The sequence below is a fragment of the Rissa tridactyla genome, chromosome W, assembly GCF_028500815.1.
Source record: "Rissa tridactyla isolate bRisTri1 chromosome W, bRisTri1.patW.cur.20221130, whole genome shotgun sequence".
Lineage (NCBI taxonomy): Eukaryota > Metazoa > Chordata > Aves > Charadriiformes > Laridae > Rissa > Rissa tridactyla.
This window is the reverse complement of record NC_071496.1, coordinates 22,124,094-22,143,367: the sequence shown is the minus strand read 5'-3', so window position 1 is coordinate 22,143,367 and position 19,274 is coordinate 22,124,094. Positions and strand designations below refer to the sequence as shown.

Genomic DNA, 19,274 nt, shown 5'->3' with positions numbered 1-19,274 from the left:
GAACATAGAACTTATGGGGGGGGCAGGGGCAGACACAGTGCTTCAGGGCATCCCCTGTATCTTCAAAGTGTGCTCATGTCTCTCTCCCCGTCTCTGACCCGAGACAGCCCCCTTATATCCTGCACTGGATTGAGTGGAGAAGTACAGGCTAGAGTCGCTGCATGTGTGGCCAGCGTATGCAGCGAGTCTCACCAGACTCATGATCCAGCTTTGCTAACAGCAGCTGTCTGATACGTGACTACATTGTTGTAATCCCTTCTTGTTATCTTCTTCTGTGAAGGTCAGGTTCTCATGGATACACACATAGTTTTTAGAGCAACATATTCTACAACTCGTGCAAGGGTACGATGCAAAGCGGCATCTACAACTGATCGTATAATGCTTATTAAACACGGCAAACAGCATACTAAACATAACAGACAAATTCCTTCCACACAGGCAATGAGTATAATTTGCTTCAACCAACCCCACCCCCAAGTCCATCCAGCAAAGAGATTTCACCCAGTGGTCTCCACAAGTTGCTGGTTCGGTCGGTGCAGTTCCTGCAGCTGGGCATGGATGGATTTGGAGTGGTCACTTAGATTCATACAATACAGTCCTTTAAAATCTTGACAACCATGTCTGTGAGCTGAAAGCAAAAAATCAGTAGCAGTTCTGTTTTGCAACATCGCATATCGAATACTATCTACATCTAGCAATAACTCAGAAATAGCTGTACTAGTAGCATTGCTAAACTTATCCTTGGCAGCAAGAGAGTCCTTGTTATCACGAATCCTTGGTAGCAAAAGAGTCCTTGTTAGCAAGAGCGCATGCGGACTCCCTGTTCTCGCTGGTACTGTGCTTTGATCTTCTTCCACAACAGGCCAAGATTCTCAAGCAGCTGGATAAGGTGTCTGTGAGTCCATTACAGGCTTATGTCATCCAAATGTTTTTCTTGCAAGCACCCGAGACTGAATAACAATTGGTGTGATATATGTGTTTTCCAGCACCCAGGTGCGAGTCCCTTGAGTGTATTTACAATCGTCCTCACTGATCTTCCGTTGCTTTCCCATATTCCACCCCCTTGCTCAAGAGACCGCTTCTGCTGGGGTTCATTTTAGTCTCGCAGGGTATAACACAGAGCAATCTACTAAGGCATGCAATAACATAGACACATATAGGAAAAAAACAAAAAAATATCTCTATGGTACTGCTTTGAATCAGGTGTCCTATTTCTCTTTTTCTGATGCTTTCTTGTAGTGCGTATGGCATACTTGTGCTAACGTGGCACATTTCCCATCTAATTGTTCCTGTTTGGTTTCTTTTTCTTTTTCTCTTTTTTCTTTTTTTCTTTTTTCTTTTTTCTTTTTTTCTGTTTTTCTTTTTTTTTTTCCCCTTCCATCACTTACGACTGACATAAAAGTCTGCCTTTGCAACAAGAGCTCAGGTTCTCATTTTTCCTTAAGTTTCTCATTTTCCTACAGAGCATCCTATAGATTTTGTCTCAACTCCTTTTCCCAATCAACCATGATGTTATAGGCAAACAACAAACAACCAGCCATATGCCCTGCACGGGCGAGCCGTTCCCGAGAGCATAAACTTGTCGGCTGGTGAAAACTCCCCCAATATTTCAGGACTTCCATCGGTTCTACAGCCCATCCTGGTGTATCTACCTGGGGCGTGCTCGCCTTACGTCTAAACATTGTGTATACACAAACTTCTTCACTTGACGGAGTGTCAGCCCTAGTTGCATACGAGAACAGTACCACACCGGGCAGAACACCTGCTCAAGTGGAGTCACCTAACGACACTGCACACAACAAAAAACAAACAGTAGCACACATGCTGATCAGCAGGTATAAGCTGGCGCCCACACACACTTACACAGCAGACATACAAAACCAGCACTTCTATCTCAGGGGGACGACAGGGGAGGGGAGGGGGCAAGGCGGGCAACGGCAGGAGCAAAACAGCCCCGGCTCTGTCCGTCTCTGCTGACATTCTGCCTCCTCCATCAGCCTCAGGTGGAGCAGAGGGGATCAGCAGGGGATCGTCCCAGACCTTCGGACCTGGCCTGTTCGATCCCCCTCCCGTGGGTTGTAATGCTGCAAAAGCCCCGGCTGCCGTGGCTCGCTCCGCCTTCATATCTTGTAAGGTCGATAACACCAACCGCCATGTCGTCGCCAACGGTGATGCCTCTTTGTCTCCTTTACTTATCACTTCCCACAGTTTTTTCCCAACAGCCTCCCATATTTCTGGTTTAAAAGCTGTCTGGGGCTCTGGTGCAAATCCGTTCTCTCTGCACCAGGTTAACAACCTTCAGAGCATACGCTCATCGTATTTCACCCCTCTCGTAGAGAGGATATGCAGGAGAAGTCTTAATATAGCCCCTTCTTCTTTTGTTACTTGTTGCCCCATCTCCTGCCCCGGCTGCTCACCTCTCTCTGGGTGTCCGTGGCCACGTCGTCTGTTTCCTCTATTCCGGATTGCCGCCCAATCTGCCCGGTCTCAGTCCAGCTGAGCCGTTCTCCAGCCGGTGGATCTCCTTCTGGGTCTTCCGCCCCTCGCATTCCATTGCTCAAGCCAAGCACCGATCGGTATCACATCGGGGTCACCATCTGAGGAGAAATAACTGGACTCCAGACGATCTAATGTGAATCAACAGAAGCCATTTATTAAGCACAGATCATCATCTTTTATACCCTGTGTTGTACCTGTACACGCGACTCGCTTATTTCTGATTAGCTAGTTACACTGTCCACGCGCTGTGCATGCAGTTCGTTCACACATCAGATTGGTTACAAGAATTCACATAGTAAATTGCTTAGTCATTAGCACAACATGTTTTCTACCTTCTCAGTTCCCGTTTTTCCCATGTACTAATTCCATCTTCTACCACCTGTTTTGCTCTTAATCTAATCTCTCACAGTAGGGAGGCTGGCTCACATGACCATTTTCTCTCAGATACATTCCTACACACCTTTTCAGTAAGGACAACAACCCCATCCTCCCTGAAATGGATTACAGGTATGCATAATGATACTTTCATGATAAAACTCTCATCTATTTATTGTTCTCTGTCATATTCCACCATTTCAGACAAGAGAGGTGTAATCATACTGGAGTAGCAACATTTCTCTCTTACCTTTTATTGTTTGGTACCTAAAACAATGGAGTTTTGATAACAGCAGTAGCTGTAGCTAGCAATTGTACTTTTGCTATGAAAAGTAAACTGATAGCTGCCAAATGTATAGAGAAATCGGAACACCTGCCTTAATGACTTGGAAGTACATAGATTTGTAAGAGCTGTGAACTTTAGAGATGGACATTATCTTTGAAGGATGCTGATTAAGCTAACTTCCTACCTAAGTTATAGAAAGTAAGAGCAAGGGATAACATCAGTGTTTCTATGGGGTGAAAAAAATGAAAACAACATAGTGAGTTTGGTAGGAAACTGACAGTGGTATAAGTCTGTGTGCATGTGTGTGGTATTTAAGACTACAGTGTATAAATATTTTTACATGTTATATACATTACTGTGGAATTAATTTAAGAAAATGGAGTTTGGGATATATAACATACTATATATTTTATGATATATCCATATCTTGTTAGAGCTACAATTAACTGGAAGAATAATTTTACCCTCTTCTCCATTTATTTTAATTAAGCTGAATCCTTGTCACACTTGCAGATTCTAAGCAGTAACAGAATAGTAATGAACACTGTATATTTTCCCTCCTCTGTAGAACAGTCCTTCTTTTCAGTGCTTGCATAAAATGGCAACACAGAGTGTGAGAAGAAGAAACTGTGAGTGGCTGAGCTGTCCCTAGTATAAATAGATGGCTCCATATAATGCAGGGTCAGTCTGTCATTTGATCAACTGCCACAGTTATTTTAAAAATGAACAAAAGAAAATAAACATGAAATGAGCATTATAAATTATTAAGGTGCCAACAGATCAAAGACTTGTATTAAATAGAACAAATTTATTTGCTGATTAATTTATAATGCTGTTAGTGATAGCTGAAATAAGTAAAGGTTCTTGGACAGTATCCACAAGTCAACTAATATTGGTACATAACACATTTTGAGGAGGAGTGGGTTACTGGAGAGATTTATTCACTGTGGCATTATTCTTTCAAGGACCACTGAATAATATAGCAATTATCTATGAAAATTATCTGTTGCTTTAACAGCAAGCTACTAAATGTCAAAAGGAGGTAGATACTGACCTTTGCATATCTTAACTGTCTGGGTCAGTCTCATTTCCTGCAATCAGTGTGCAATGGAAGCGTGAGTCAGACCCAGGTTGCATCTCTCTCTAATGTTTAGCAAAAAGGCGACAAATATCATCTTGTTGACATTTCCTGGACAAGTTTGTGCTCTGCTGGAAAAAACTTACACTTGGGCTGCTTTTAGTCAGTCTAATTTCTTTTAGTTAGAAAGATTTTAGCTACTTATGTTTCCTTCCTGTTCAGCACTGCAATGCGCTTATGTAAAGTAACTGGGGGGGAATGGATGGGACTGGATGCTTCTTGGGTTTTTTTTATAGGGTCTTTACATATTACTGGCTTGAGCTTGAGCCTCTTAGTAATAATTGAAAGTTATGATTGCAGCTGACTGCCTAGTGTTTTATATAGATTCAGTTGATGATTCATAGAATCATAGAAAATATTGCTATAAAGGACCTTGGAAGAGAGCTAGTCCATTCTCCTGTCTGTGGTAGAATCAACAACCTAAACCATTCCTGATGGCTATTACATGCATAAAACTCTGAAAGTAAGTAAGTTGTACAATCTTCCTAATCAATTTACTTCGGAGCCCTTAGTGTTTAGGTTTTTCCAGATATTTAAACTTAGGTTTCCCTTACTTTGGTTTGATAATTTTGTTCTTAAACTATGTGGTGAAAATAGGAATCCTTTCCTACTTGCAGAATCCTTTTACATACATATATATTTCAGGATAGTTACCATGGCTCCTCTCAAGCATTGAGCATTCCTCAACATAACCGAATAGCCCAACTGGACAGGTATCAAAATCAACACTAAAAGTTTTGACTGGTCTCAACATATTCAAAGAACTAATCTGATGGTTCTGGAAATAGAACAGCTTACTCAGTAGCAGGTGTTCTACCTCAAAGTCAGATGAGGCCAGATTTACAGGGTGGTATGGGAATGCTGTCATATGATGGTCACAAGCATTGTGGCTTTTGAGAAGAGCTCAGACTCTAGGATTATCAATCCAGGATTATTTTGCTGAATTTGTTACTGGATACCTCTTTCATTGCAGTTTGATTTAGTTTAATATAAACATTTTTGGCAGAAATGTTTAAGTATTTCTAACATAGCACCATAGTATCTTGATTTTCTTGGACACAGATATTACATGTAGAGTGGAAGCTGAGGGTCTGGCTTTCTGGGGTATGTTGTATGTACCATGGCTACGTTTCACAAGTGACTTACATATATGTAGTCAGTCTGAATGGAGCTGGGTGTGTCCAGCTACTGCAGTATTGCTTATGTGTTGATCTGCATAAGAACAGTGGCTAGGTGGGAATTTTTTTGGAAGTCTGCAAGCCAAAATGCTGACATGCTAAATAAAGTATGAGAAGAGACATATTGTGCCAGACTAAAAACTATCCTCTAAAATGTTCTGTTTCCAACAGTGAGCATAAAAGTGTGTCAAGAAAGAAGAGAAGAATGGAGTAATTTGATAGTATTTCCTTAAAGTACGCTTCAAAAGTCCAGCACTGAGAAGCTAAAGTACCTCCTGGGCCAAAATCTGGTGTCTTGTATTAATAGTCCTCAGTGGACAAGCTGATACAACTGTCTGAAGCTCGCTGAAGTCCTTTTTGGTAAAATATATGGCAAGAATGGGGAAAATCTGATATATGTAAGGCTTAACCCCAAGCAGAATACCTGTTACATAAGTGATGAGTAGTAGTTTGCTCTTACATCCAGTCCTGTGTGTCACAGGCAGTTTTCAGCAATGGTTGTGCTTGCAGAGTTCCACCTGATATTTTTCACTTGATCCCCCCCCCATCCCAAGTGAATTTTAATCCTAAATACTTAGTATATACATAGGACTTGGTGTTAGAACCTCATGCTGTATTGCATTTGAAGTGCGATGAGGAAAAACTGTATTTGTGTCAGGACTCAGACAAGAAGTCCAGGGAAAATGTTACAAGAATGAAAGAGAAGAAACATGTTAATGCCACAGGTGACTTAAACTTGATTGTTATCACTTTCTGACTCTGAATAGAATTTGCCTCCCATTCTACATCTGTACATGTAATCAGAGTCAAGTTTGTTGTGACTTTAATGTAGAGAATGGTTAAGACATTAGAGCAGTCAGGGGATCAAAGGGCCTACCATTGATTCTGGATAGTTGACTTCCTCAGTTCAGAGGCCCAGGCATTAATTTGCAACTTGATGGTAGCTTTCAGTATGAATATAGGCTGAACCTTGCTGCAGGATATTGTATTGAAGTACCTTAACTGTCCTGATGCTGCACCTTCCCACTGCACTTACCAATTACCGTAGAAATGTAATAATTACAGCTATCAACAAAACTTTTCTCTCACACTATATCATTCACCTCAGAGCATTTAATAAGCAATCAGTTAAATAAATGAATGAATTAAATCTTATCCGTCTCTGTCAGGTAAAGGATAAAGTACTCATTTAATAGGATAAGCAGGGCCATAACTATTCTAAAGTGCGAATCTTTCAGCTTACTCTATATTTAAGTGACCATAAACTGTATGCTATATCAGTAGCACTCAGTAAGTCAAATTGACTGACCGTAAGGGAGAGGCTGACCCTTCTTTTACAAGATTGCTGATATCTCTGTTCTGTTGCATCACTGAAATAAGATCCAGTCAAAGACCGGCATAGGTCATATATTGGCTACTGGTTAAGAACAGTACTGAAGACTGTAAATAAAAATAATGATATTGTATCCTTTCCTTCTGTTCCCCTTTTCTTGAATGAACCATGGAAAGAGAAAGAAGGAGCAAAATAAATTTTCATTTGCAATGTATCTATCTTGTGCATGGTGGTTGTTATAAAAGCCAAGCTGTTCTCTCAATGTATATTTAACTTTTGAACCTAATTTTCATGTTTACTATTAAGTATATGGGTAGTTTCTGTGGAGTCAAGGGTTATCAAAACACTACAGCATCATTGGATCTCTGTGTCATGTGTTACACAGAACCAGAAATGAGTGTCTTATGTTTGTGGCCTTAATGACAGCATACTGCAGATATCAGTCATGCAGACTCCTTCAGTGAACCTTTTATGAATCTTGTTGTTTGGGGGCATCACTACATGTAAAAGAAGGAAGGAATTACCATAACTGGACAAGAAATATGTTTCACATACTAGTGTAAGAGTAAACTGAAAACTATATTTTTTTCAAAAAGATCAAATGAAGAGTGTGAGTTTTGAGCTGGGGAAAAAATAAACTACATTTTCACATTTTTAGTGCAAAATTTAAAACACCTCATGTGAATACTTTCACTGTGTTTTTTATTTATACCCAGTACTCTCATTTTTTGTTGTGATTTGTTAGAAATATTGCCTGAAAGGTCCCATCCTATTTGCCCTAACATCTAGAAAGTGCTTATTGAGTTTTTTTCCAAGATTCTACTGTTCCTGGACAAGTCTTTCTATAATTGATTAAAAATAAAATAGTTTTTCCTTTTTTCAAGTAGTCAATTCTATTGGAAGCATACTGATATGGATACTAGAATACCACACTCAAAACATTTTGATTGTCCTGAATGGATTATTCCAGTACAATTTGGAAAGTATGTTAAATTGTGTGTATAGGCTCCTGATAAGGCAATTCCTTTTCTGGGTGCTGTTTCAACTTCTTAAAAAGAAAAGAGATAAAAGAGAAAGCTAAAGTGCTCATACAATTTTGTGACATACATTTTGGAAACATGGCGACAATGTGAGACTTCAAGAATATTTCTTATGCAAGAAAGTATGCAAATTAGCTGGGCATCATGAAAATAATGGATAAATGAATTGGGGAGAATGTTTTGCGACTGGCATATTTCATCCACTCAGACATGCCTCACTGAATAAGACAAGTTCCTGCATGTACCACATTAAATATAATCTGTTTTTCAGCTATTTATAGCTAGACAAAAAGTACAGATTCAGGTGTAGACCATTTTTTGTCCTTGTCCCAAACTTCTGTGAAGGTGGTTAGCAGATGAAAGGATTAAAAGTTCATTGAGCAATTAGTAAAACAGTTTCATCATTAAAAAAAAATAATAAATCATATAACATCATTTAAACCAAGCCACAAAATAACTTGGATGGTGAAATAGTACACCTGGAGCTTGGATGAATGGCTACACCAAAGATACACACACTTTATATTTCAGCAGTAACAAAGAACCTGTAATATCTTGATTCTTCATTTACTACATTATCTCAAGATAAGTAGAATCTGAGCTTTGATGTAAACATAGACTCTGTTTTTTCCACTGTGGTATATTATCTATATACTATCAGTACCCTAAGTATTTCATGCAGAACTATACAGTGGCTACTTCCTGTGCTTTTTTTTTTAGGTATTGCAATTCTCATAGCCTTGTATTTGGGCAATGGTCTGATAGAACATGTATTGCTGATGTCACCACCAGTGTATCCCTTTATTCAATTGCACAAGTTAGTATTTTGCATTAGTGATGCCACTGTATACAATTTCATTAATGATCCTGGTGAGGAATTTCAGGAGTGCAAATTCTCCTCATTTATGCTGTGGTATAAATTTATACTGTGCTCCCTAATCAGTTACTTGAGGTTTAATCATGGTTTCTCTATTTTGCCTTTTACAGTAATGTATTTTCATTACATTGTTGGGGCAGGCAAAGGATATACTTTTTTTTTTCTGGGATTAGTGAGTGAAAAGACAACAGTCAGATATCTGAGATTCACTATGCTTCATAAGAAAATGGCAGTCCCAAAATTTAGTCCAAGAAAGCTTGCATATAGTTAAACATGAGATTCAGATATTGTGAGTGGGTAAGCATAACTATAAATCATAATCCGATCGGTCCAAAACCAATTAATTTTTCATATCCCATTTCTTGTTCATAATGCAATGGGAAACAACTTTTTTTTGCATGTGTTTGTCTGTTATTTGCAGTTGCACTGAAATTGTTTTAATGAGCTTTTTCTCAAAACACCATCAATAATCATACATTGACTATCTGCAGCAGAAAATGTGTTTATGTAATGTGTTGTACTTTTCTTTCTCTAATGAAATAGTAAATTAAGAGGATAAATTCTGCCTCACAATCTAACTTAGGAGAGTAAATAATGATACTTCAAAAGAGGTACTTCAAAAGAGGAGCTGAGCTGTCTTCCTGCATTAGTTTCAAGATCGCTCCTTGAAGCAGTTATGGCTGATTGTGTGAACAGAGACAATAAATTTCAGCAGGGGCATGAATTACCAATTAGTGCTCATAAACTGGTATTATCGTATTACTAAAGCTTACTAACCTTTAGTGAACTTTATAACCTGAAATGTCTCGAATGAAGTCTTATATAAAATTTAACTAGTTTTCCATATCTAAAGTTTACTTTAAAAATGTGAATACGTGTTCTTTTTCGTAAACCCCTTCATTCTTTCATCAAATGTGCTTGCTTTAAATTCATTGGTTTTTCCACTGCATAAGCTAGGTGGATCTGAATGCTTACAGGGAGAATCTAAAGCATTTGGTTATTTGTGTGGAGACAGATGATTTGCGCATACAAAAAATTAAAGAAACTTGCAAATTTTAAAGTGATGTTTTGTTTGTTTGGGTTTTTTTTGTTTTTGTTTTGTTTTGGGGCTATACAGCACTAAACCACATCCTGTAGTACAACAGATCTTTTCCCTTTTTATTTTTATTGTGCAGTACCATTTCAGGTTAATAAAACAAACAAGGGACAATATTCTCTATTCCCCACATTTTATTATTTTTATTTCAATATAACATACCATACATTGTTGCTCAGTGATTTTTTGTTTCCCTTTTCTTTTTTAAATCCCTCCCCCGTTTTCCTTTTGCTCAGGAGTCTGTTATGCTGAGGGTGACAGAAAACAGAGCTTATGGTTGAGGATCTGTTATAAACTAGATAGATAGTCTGCATTTTTTCCCACCACAGTGGGTACTACAGTATGTCAATCATGCAGGAATCATTGATTCTTTCAAGGATTTTTTTTTGTTGTTGTTTCACTGCTATTCATGTCACAAATGGCTTCTGCCTCACTTTGGAAAAGTGATATTTCCTGGTTTTGGCCTCTGAGAAGCATGATGTTTTGAATACTATGATAATGTTTATGCATGATTTTTCCCCTGATCAACTCGTCTAAGTAATGCTGTCAAAAGAGAACTTAATTTGTACCCTAGATGTTCTTTAAGTGGTCATCCAATACTGCATTTGTCCAATCTCACATTGAATGTTCACTGCAGGTAGTCCATTATGTCTTGACAGTTTTAATTATCGTTACAAATTTTAAACAACACAAACTCACTTTTATCATGGCAGTTAAGTTTTGCTGTGATCTCCACTAACATTTAAAATCTGAAATTCTTATTTCCCTCATTTGTGAAGAAGCAAGCTGGAAATAAAGTACTATGAAATATAATGTTAGCCATCAGCTAAAATGCTGTCTCTCAAATGACTTCCTGGTTTTGAAACAGTTGATTTAAGGTCAGGAAATACAATCTGACCATTTTGTATTTTATGGGAAAGCTATTATTTTTTGCTTTTTTAAAAAAACAGCTAATATATAAATAACAGATTAAGATTGAAGTGCTGCTTAGACATTGACTTAAATAAATTATGGAAGATTCCAACACCACCTGCCTTTATAGAGGTTAAACATTCTCAAAAAGACACATTAAGCAAGGCTCTCCTTTGTACTAAAATACAGTTTCAAAACAATAAAAATAACACCTTTTTCATGACAAGAAATATTGAAGATAAAACTGCAGCATCAATATAATCTCATACTTAAAGTATTTGGAACAAAATAATATTATACTACTTTTGTTTTTTACTACAGATACTGCAAAGGCTTATTTATTTATTTAGTGAAATACAATGTGAAGACAGTGGTACAAATTGTTTGATGTACTGTTTTCTATTTATCTATCTGCTCCAACAAAATGAATTTCAATACGGTTACATTGGTGAGCTATCCAGAGCTCTCTAATTTTAGAGTAAAGCAAAGCATAAAACAAACCTTATGGACCTTTAATTGAACAGACTTCATATTATGCTTAACTTTGTTACACTGCAGTTGCTCAAGTTAAGCCATGGGACTGGTAACACTTCATAAAAATGTGCTGGATATTATGTATTTTGAGTCTTCAGTTACTATGATGGATATGAAAGGCATGCTAAAGCTGGATACCAGCACGGCTTTTTGGTTAGCTCTCATATATAATATACATGTGAGTAATAATCTCTGATAAATGCACAAGCATGATTTTGGATCTCCTATCCCTCAGTCCTTAGGTATTGCTCCCACTATATGCCTGTGTTTCTACAAGCTGGTAACAAGGGTAAATATGCTGAATGGGCATATTAACTGAATAAGGAGTGCAGAACTGTGTTGCCTTCTTATTTACCTTTTAGAGGCCAAATTTTACACTTGGGAATTATACGCTGTTTAATTTTAATATTTGCAATCTCAGTGGCTGTTCCACATCAAGGTTCCAGCCCAATGCTTGCTGCAGAATATCACACTGATTGCAATGCATTAGATCTCAGTTCCAAACTGAAATCAGTCAGATGAATATACACACAGATGCATTGACACCCAAGTACGGATGTGTCCCCTTCTCTCAATTTCAAAATAGCAGAAAGACCCCTTGAAAAAAGTATTTCTTGAAGTTTGTTCTTGAGTGCTGATAAGTAAAAAAACCTCTCCAACATAGACACCAGACACTCAATACCATAAATCCGAGCACTGCTTGTTTGGTCTTTTTGCTTAAGTGCAAGACAGTTTAGGAAAAAAATGGATTATACACATTAAATTCTGCCTTTAAAGCCTTGTCTAATACCTATTCTCAGAGTACTTATGAGGTTTTGACATTTTAACCTATCAACCTCTGTGTGAAGTACTGAGAAAAAGGGGAAATAACAAAGAAGCAAATAAGGAAAACATTTCAAATCAAAAAGATATTTAACATCCTATTAAATAAATAACTTAGAAATAAAAAGGAATGAAGTTAGAACATACAAGTAAACCATACTATTTGTTTTGTTAGAACAGTTTTACACTACTTTGCTTATATTCCTTAATCCTATCCATTCTTTCACAAAGCTTCTCCAGAAATGTCATTATTTGTGCATGTGATCCAAGTGCTTCCAGTAAATGCTAGTGTGTCTAACTGTTCATTGGATCATTAGGCTTGAATGAGCAATTAAGGTCTTTGATATGAGTTAGTATTCTATAAATACCTTTCCTCACGAAGGTCATTCAACAGATTGTCTCAAGTCCCTTAAGTTCTGTCGCAGAGATTAAAAAAAATTGTTCACACTGGCATCCCATTTGATCCAGCTTTTATCTTGATTATAAGATATGATCTCAAACTAAATAAAAGTATTTCATGTGCCAGCAATGAGTAAAAAACCTTCAAAGACTTTCCCTGCTCTCTTTACAAAAAAGCAGATGTCTGCACTATTTCTTTGCATTTACTCTTCAAGAACATTACCAAATATTCTTGACATAAGAGCCTTTAGTTCAACTGCATTGATAAAATAGTTCCTTCGTCTATGGCATTACTAACATTGGAAGAAAGTGAGCTGAAGTGTTTTTCCTTCTTGTTTTCTGTCCTCTCTTTGTGGCTCCCCTTCCATTCAGGGCCACGAACATTTGCCTTCCGTTGTGCTTCCAATTTAAGGATGCATATGTGTTATATCCATTTTCTTCTATTCTTTCCTTCAGTTTGCAATCACTGTTAAACTCCTTCTGTTAAAAGAAGAAAATAAATACACAAATTCAGAATAAACATAATCTCTCAGAGTTGCAGCATACTGAAGGTAAATAATTTCTAAAAATGTTTTGGAAATTTGAGTATTCTGTATGTGATGCCCTTTTAGGATCCTACAGCATGTTTTAAAGTTTAACTGTGTCCATAGCATTTAAAGCAACATCAGTTAGACTGCAAAAAGTGGAAACAACAAAAGACATAATCAGTTATTCAGCGCATAATTACTGCAGAAAAATTATATAATTCACTCACAGCCAAAATGAAACTTCCCTGTGTTGGAATATGGCAACAATATTAAATCAAATTCTTAGTCATAAATTCGAAGTATGAGGTAACAATCAATGGAATCATTCATCATATTTCAGTTCTAACAAATATAACCCTTAAATATCTTGAACCAGGTTATTGATACCATACGTTAAACAAATATGCATGGCATAGGCCTACTTCTTATTTAAAGTAAGATCCTTTACACCACGCTGGCCATGAAAAGGAGCTTAAAGGGCTTTTTTGGATGGGTGCAAATCACTGTTATGCTGCTGTTACAATGGATGTGAGGCCTGTTTACTTTGCTGACCTGAAGAGGGGCTTAGCCTAAAAAAGAATAAGTAAACTAAGTAAACTCGAAAGCAATTTTATGTAGGGTACCAGGGATGAAGGTTTTCTATTTTAAAAGGAGAAACTGTTGTCAATTTCTTAGAAAGTATAAAAAAATACAAGCATGTGGAAGCATGTGGGGGAAGACTATTTTTTTTCTATAATGTTAAATGCACTGTGATGCAGATCATCTTCTCTATAATGAAGCCAAGAATGCTTTGTTTTCACAAACAAGTAATTCCTAGATATAAAAAACCCAGTTTGATCAAGTTACTTATATTCCACTTAGAAAGCTTTTGAAAGTAGGACATTTATAACATACTTAAATAACAGCCAAAAATTAGCATTTTGTTGTTTCTGCTTTTCTGAAAACAAGATGTTATTTCACGGCTCGGGCAAAAGCATCTCAGAGTATGATATACTAACTACATGTGGTATTTTTAATGTGTCTATGAACAAGATGAGAAATATGTCCAAATAATAAAAGAATTTTCATGGTACAGATAAGAATTTCAGGGATGTTTTATCTTTTATTATGATCAAAATCCTTAGATATTCAGCTAATAAAGATATAAAGTATCCACATTAATCAAATTAAGAATAAGAATATTTTAAAGAATATATTTTCCATTCCTATTAATTTAAATTAGAATTTTTAAACTAGTTATTGTTCAATACTTTGATACAGTAAGAATTTTCAGGTCTATAATCAATGTTTTACTTAGTTGCTGCCAAGACTACAGAACACATGTTTTCCTAACAGAATTGCACATATTCAAACTCAATTTGGCTCACAAAATGCACTTCAAATTTGGGATTAGTAGTTAGTTGAACAATGACTGTTGGGGAAGACACTATCAAGCAAAGGCTCTCTGCAAAATGACCCTTGATACTGCCTGTATTCAAAAAGCTACATACAGATCGTTTAACTTTTACTTGCTGCAGTATGCCACCTCCTGCTTCAAGGTATTAAGACAGCAGGCGACCATCAATCACAGTTCTAAATTGCAGTAATTTCTCCTATCTGCCAGCACCTTATTTTGTTAAAGTAACCAAATAGTAAGTCTTCCTTTGTTCTCTTGTTCAAACCAAAGTCAGTCAAATGGCAACCTATTTGATAAACATAGAAACAGTTTGTCTTGAATTGTTTTCCCAAATGCAGAATTGTACTCAAATGCAAACTTTTATCTCTATAATTAGATAATACGGAGAGAACAGATGATGTGATGTGGTTAAGAAGTCTTATTGGCAGGGGTCTGAGTGTTAGCCCAGGACTGCTTTGCTCATTTCAAACAAATATCAGTATAACGGTGATCCAATGTCTATTGTGCACATGCTTAAGAGTGTTTTTACAATTTGTAATGGTTCTGTTTTTCATATCCATCTGCAAGCTGCCACATTGTAGTAATATGAATGTAACTGCAAGTAAGTCTTCAGAGGATGGGAAAAATGACAGCAGAAGCATTCTTGAAATCTCTGAAGTATTACGGAATAGGTTTTGATAAGTAATTATGTTGTGATTTTATGATGTGAATATTGAAAAATTATCTCAGTTGCAATTAAAAAAAAAGGCTTTCCTCATTCGTATCCTCCTGTTGACACTCTTTCTAATTGTCGTGGTTTAGCCTCAGACGGCAACAAAGAACCACATGCCGCTCGCTCAGGCCTTCCCAATACAGGAAGAATCAGAAGAAAAAGGCAAAACTCTTGGGTTGAGACAAAGGCAGTTTAACAGAACAGCAAAGGGAACAAGAAAAACAACAACAATAACATGGACAGAGGAATATACAAACACGATTACGGAACTGCCGCTCACCGACCGGACCGAGACGCCCCCCGCCACCTCCAAGCAGCGACTTCCTGCCCCCTCCCCTGGCAGCTCAGGGTGGACATGGCTCACATGGCATGGAATACCTGTGTCCCTGCTGGAGCCTGGGGAGAATTAACCCTATTCCCACCAGAACCAGGACATTATCCACCCCTTATTCCATACCATCTATGCCATGCCCAGATCTTACAGGTTCCAATGAATTGCCACCACTTTCCCCTGTCATATATATATATACACACACATATATATTCATGCAGATATAATGCCCTTAGTTTATGGGCCATCCCTCCAAAGTGTCTGGTGAGTTCATTTAGTCCATGCCTTTGGGCTCCATCTGTTAGAACAGTCTCTCAGGGCAGGTGAGATGCTGTGTGGTGCTGGCCTTGTTGCATGCTGTATTTTTCAGAGCTTGTGGCTGGTGCACCCGGTGTGGCTCATGCCCACAGTCCATGGGCTGAAGATGTAGATCTTGAGGAAGTCACATCAGAGCCTGGCACATTAGAGCCACAAAAGTATAAAGCCCTGGTGGACACTGGTGCACAGTGTACCCTACTGCCATCGAATCATGAAGGGACAGAATCTGTCACTACTTCTGCAGTGACAAGTGTGTCTCAAGAACTGACTGTCTTGAAGGTCAAAGCGAGCCTGAGTGGGAATAAATGGGAGAAGCACCCAATTGTGACTGGCCCAGGTGCTCTGTGCATCCCTGGCATAGACTGCCTCAAGAGAGGGACCCGAAAGGGTATCGGTGGGCTTTTGGTATAGCAGCTGTGTAAAGACTGAGGACATTACACAGCTGTCTACCTTACCTGGCCTTTCAGATGACCCTTCTGTGGTGGGACTGCTGAAGGTTAAAGAACAGCAGGTGCTAACTGCTATGGCCACAGTGCACCGATGACAGTATCACACCAACCAAGACTCCCTGATTCCCATCCAGAACCTGATTCGTCGGCTGGAGACCCAAGGAGTGACCGGCAAGACTTGCTCACCCTATAACAGCCCAATATGGCCAGTGCAAAAGTCTGATGGAAACTGGAGATTAACAGTAGACTATCGTGGCCTGAAGGAGGTCACACCACCACAGAGTGCTGCTGTGCCAGACATCATAGAATCATAGAATCTGTTGGGTTGGAAGGGACCTTTAAAGGTCATCTACTCCCAACCACCTTGCACTAATCAGGGACTTCTTCAACTAGATCAGATTGCTCAGAGCCTCATCAAGCCTGGCCTTGAATGTCTCCAGGGATGGGGCCTCCACCACCTCTCTGGGCAACCTCTTCCAGTGCCTCACCACCCTCATGGTAAAAAGAACTTCTTCCTAATGTCTCATCTAAACCTACCCTGCTCTAGTTTAAAACCATTGGCCCTTGTCCTATCGCTACATGCCCTTGCAAACAGCCCCTCCCTAGCTTTCTTGTAGGCCCCCTTCAGGTACTGGAAGGCTGCTATAAGGTCCCCCTGGAGCCTCCTCTTCTCCAGGCTGAACAACCCCAACTCTCTCAGCCTGTCCTCATAGCATAGAAGCTCCAGCCCTCTGATCATCTTCGTGGCCCTCCTCTGGACCCCCTCCAACAGGTCCATGTCCTTCTTGTGCTGAGGGCTCCAGAGCTGGATGCAGTACTCCAGGTGGGGTCTCACGAGAGCAGAGTAGAGGGGGAGAATCACCTCTCTGGATCTGCTGACCACAGTTCTTTTGATGCAGCCTAGGATGTGATTGTCTTTCTGGGCTGCAAGTGCACATTGTTGGCTCATGTCCAGCTTTTCATCCACCAGTACCCTCAAGTCCTTTTCTGCAGGGCTGCTCTCTATCACATCATCCCACAGCTTGTATTGATAATGAGGATTTTTCCTTGACCCAGGTGCAGGACCTTGCACTTGGCCTTGTTGAACTTCATGAGGTTTGGATGGGCCCACCTCCAGGTCCCTCTGGATGACATCCCATCCCTCTGGCCTGTCAACTGCACCACTCAGCTTGGTGTCATCTGCAAACTTGCTGAGGGTGCACTTGATCCCACTGTCTATATCATCAATGAAGATATTGAACAGCACCGGTCCCAGTACGGATCCCTGAGGGACACCACTTGTCACCCCTCTCCATCTGCACATCGAGCCATTGACCACTACCCTCTGGATGCGACCATCCAGCCAATTCCCTAACCACTGAACAGTCCACCCATCCAATCCGTATCTGTCCAAGTTAGAGAGAAGGATGTTGGGGAAGACCGTGTCAAAGGCCTTGCAGAAGTCCAGATAGATGATATCTGTTGCTCTTCCCTTGTCCACTGATGCAGTCACTCCATTGTAGAAAGCCACCAGGTTGGTCAGGCAGGACTTGCCCCTGGTGAAGCCATGCTGGCTGTCTCGAATTACCTGCCTGTCCTCCATGTGCCTTAGCATAGCTTCTAGGAGGATCTGTTCCATGATCTTCCCAGGCACGGAGGTGAGGCTGACAGGGCGGTAGTTTCCGGGGTCCTCCTTTCTACCCTTTTTAAAAATGGGTGCAATGTTTCCCTTTTTCCAGTCACCAGGGACTTGACCTGACTGCCATGACTTTTCAAGTATCATGGAGAGTGGCTTGGCAACTCCATCAGCCAATTCCCTCAGGACTCTGGGGTGCACCTCATCAGGTCCCATAGACTTGTATATGTTCAGGTTCCTCAGGTGATCACGAACCTTGTCTTCACTTACAGTGGGAGGGACTTTGTCCCCCAGGTCCCTGTCTTGCAGTCCTTCAACTCGGGAGGCGTGAGGAGAGAGGCTGGCAGGGAAGACTGAAGGGAAAAAAAGTTGTTGAGAACCTCAGCCTTCTCCTCGTCTGTTGTTACCAGTTTGCCATTCTTGGTCATCAGGGAGGGTACGCTTTCTTTAACCTTCCTTTTCTGGCTGACATACCTGTAGGAGCCCTTCTTGTTATTCTTAGCATCCCTTGCCAAGTTCAGCTCCAGACGCGCCTTGGCCTTCCTGACCTCATCCCTACATAACAAGGCAGCGTCCCTGTACTCTTCCCAGGATACCTGATGCTGCTTGAACTGCCTGGGCAGTTCCTTCTTGCCTTTTAGTTTGACCAGCAGGTCCCAGCTCAGCCATGCTGGTCTCCTCCCTTTCTTGCTTGATTTCTTACACCTGGGGATCGAGAGCTCTTGTGCTCTGTGGAAAGCATCCTTGAAGATCTGCCAGCTCTGTTCTGCCCCCTTGTCCCTGAGGACCATTTCCCAGGAGGTCCTATTGACTAACTCCTTGAAGAGGCAGAGGTTTGCTTTCCTAAAATTCAGGGTCCTGATTAGGCTCCTTGTCTGACACGTATCCCTTAGGACTGTGAACTCCACCAGTGCGTGGTCACTGCAGCACAGGCTGCTTCCAATCTTGAGATCCCAGATGAGCTCACTTGCATTGGGTGACTATGAGGTCCAGTATGGCATCCCCTCGGGTAGGGCTGTCTATTTCCTGTCTTAGGAAGTTATCGTCGAGGCACTCCAGGAACCTCCTGGATTGTCTACAGCTCACTGTGTTACTTTTCCAGCAGATGTCGGGGTGGTTGAAATCCCCCAGCAGGACGAGAGCCTTCGAGCGCGATGCCTCCTGTAGCTGGAGGAAGAAGGTTTCATCAGTAGGCTCCCCTTGATCAGGTGGCCTGTAGTAGACACCAACCACAAGGTTCCCCTTGTTGCCTCGGTCTCTAATTCTTACCCATAAGCTTTTGACTTCCTCTTGGCTATTCTTTAGGGACATCTCTTCACACTCTATCCATTCCTTAACATAGAGGGCAACACCTCCACCCCTCCTTCCTCGCCTGTCCCTTCTGAACAGCCTGTAGCCATCAATAGCCACGTTCCAGTCATAGGATTTGTCCCACCA

The 19,274-nt window shown here is 40.0% G+C and overlaps 1 protein-coding gene across 1 annotated transcript in view; it reads right to left on the bottom strand.

Moving 5' to 3' along the window:
* Positions 1 to 12,771: 12,771 nt before the first annotated feature.
* The window catches only part of LOC128902047 (fibroblast growth factor 10-like), a 73,601-nt gene continuing 67,098 nt past the window's right edge, over positions 12,772 to 19,274 (bottom strand). Inside the window, exon 3 of the mRNA XM_054184374.1 lies at positions 12,772 to 12,969. Within this exon, the coding sequence (XP_054040349.1) occupies positions 12,772 to 12,969 (198 nt within the window). The remainder of the gene's footprint in view (positions 12,970 to 19,274) is intronic.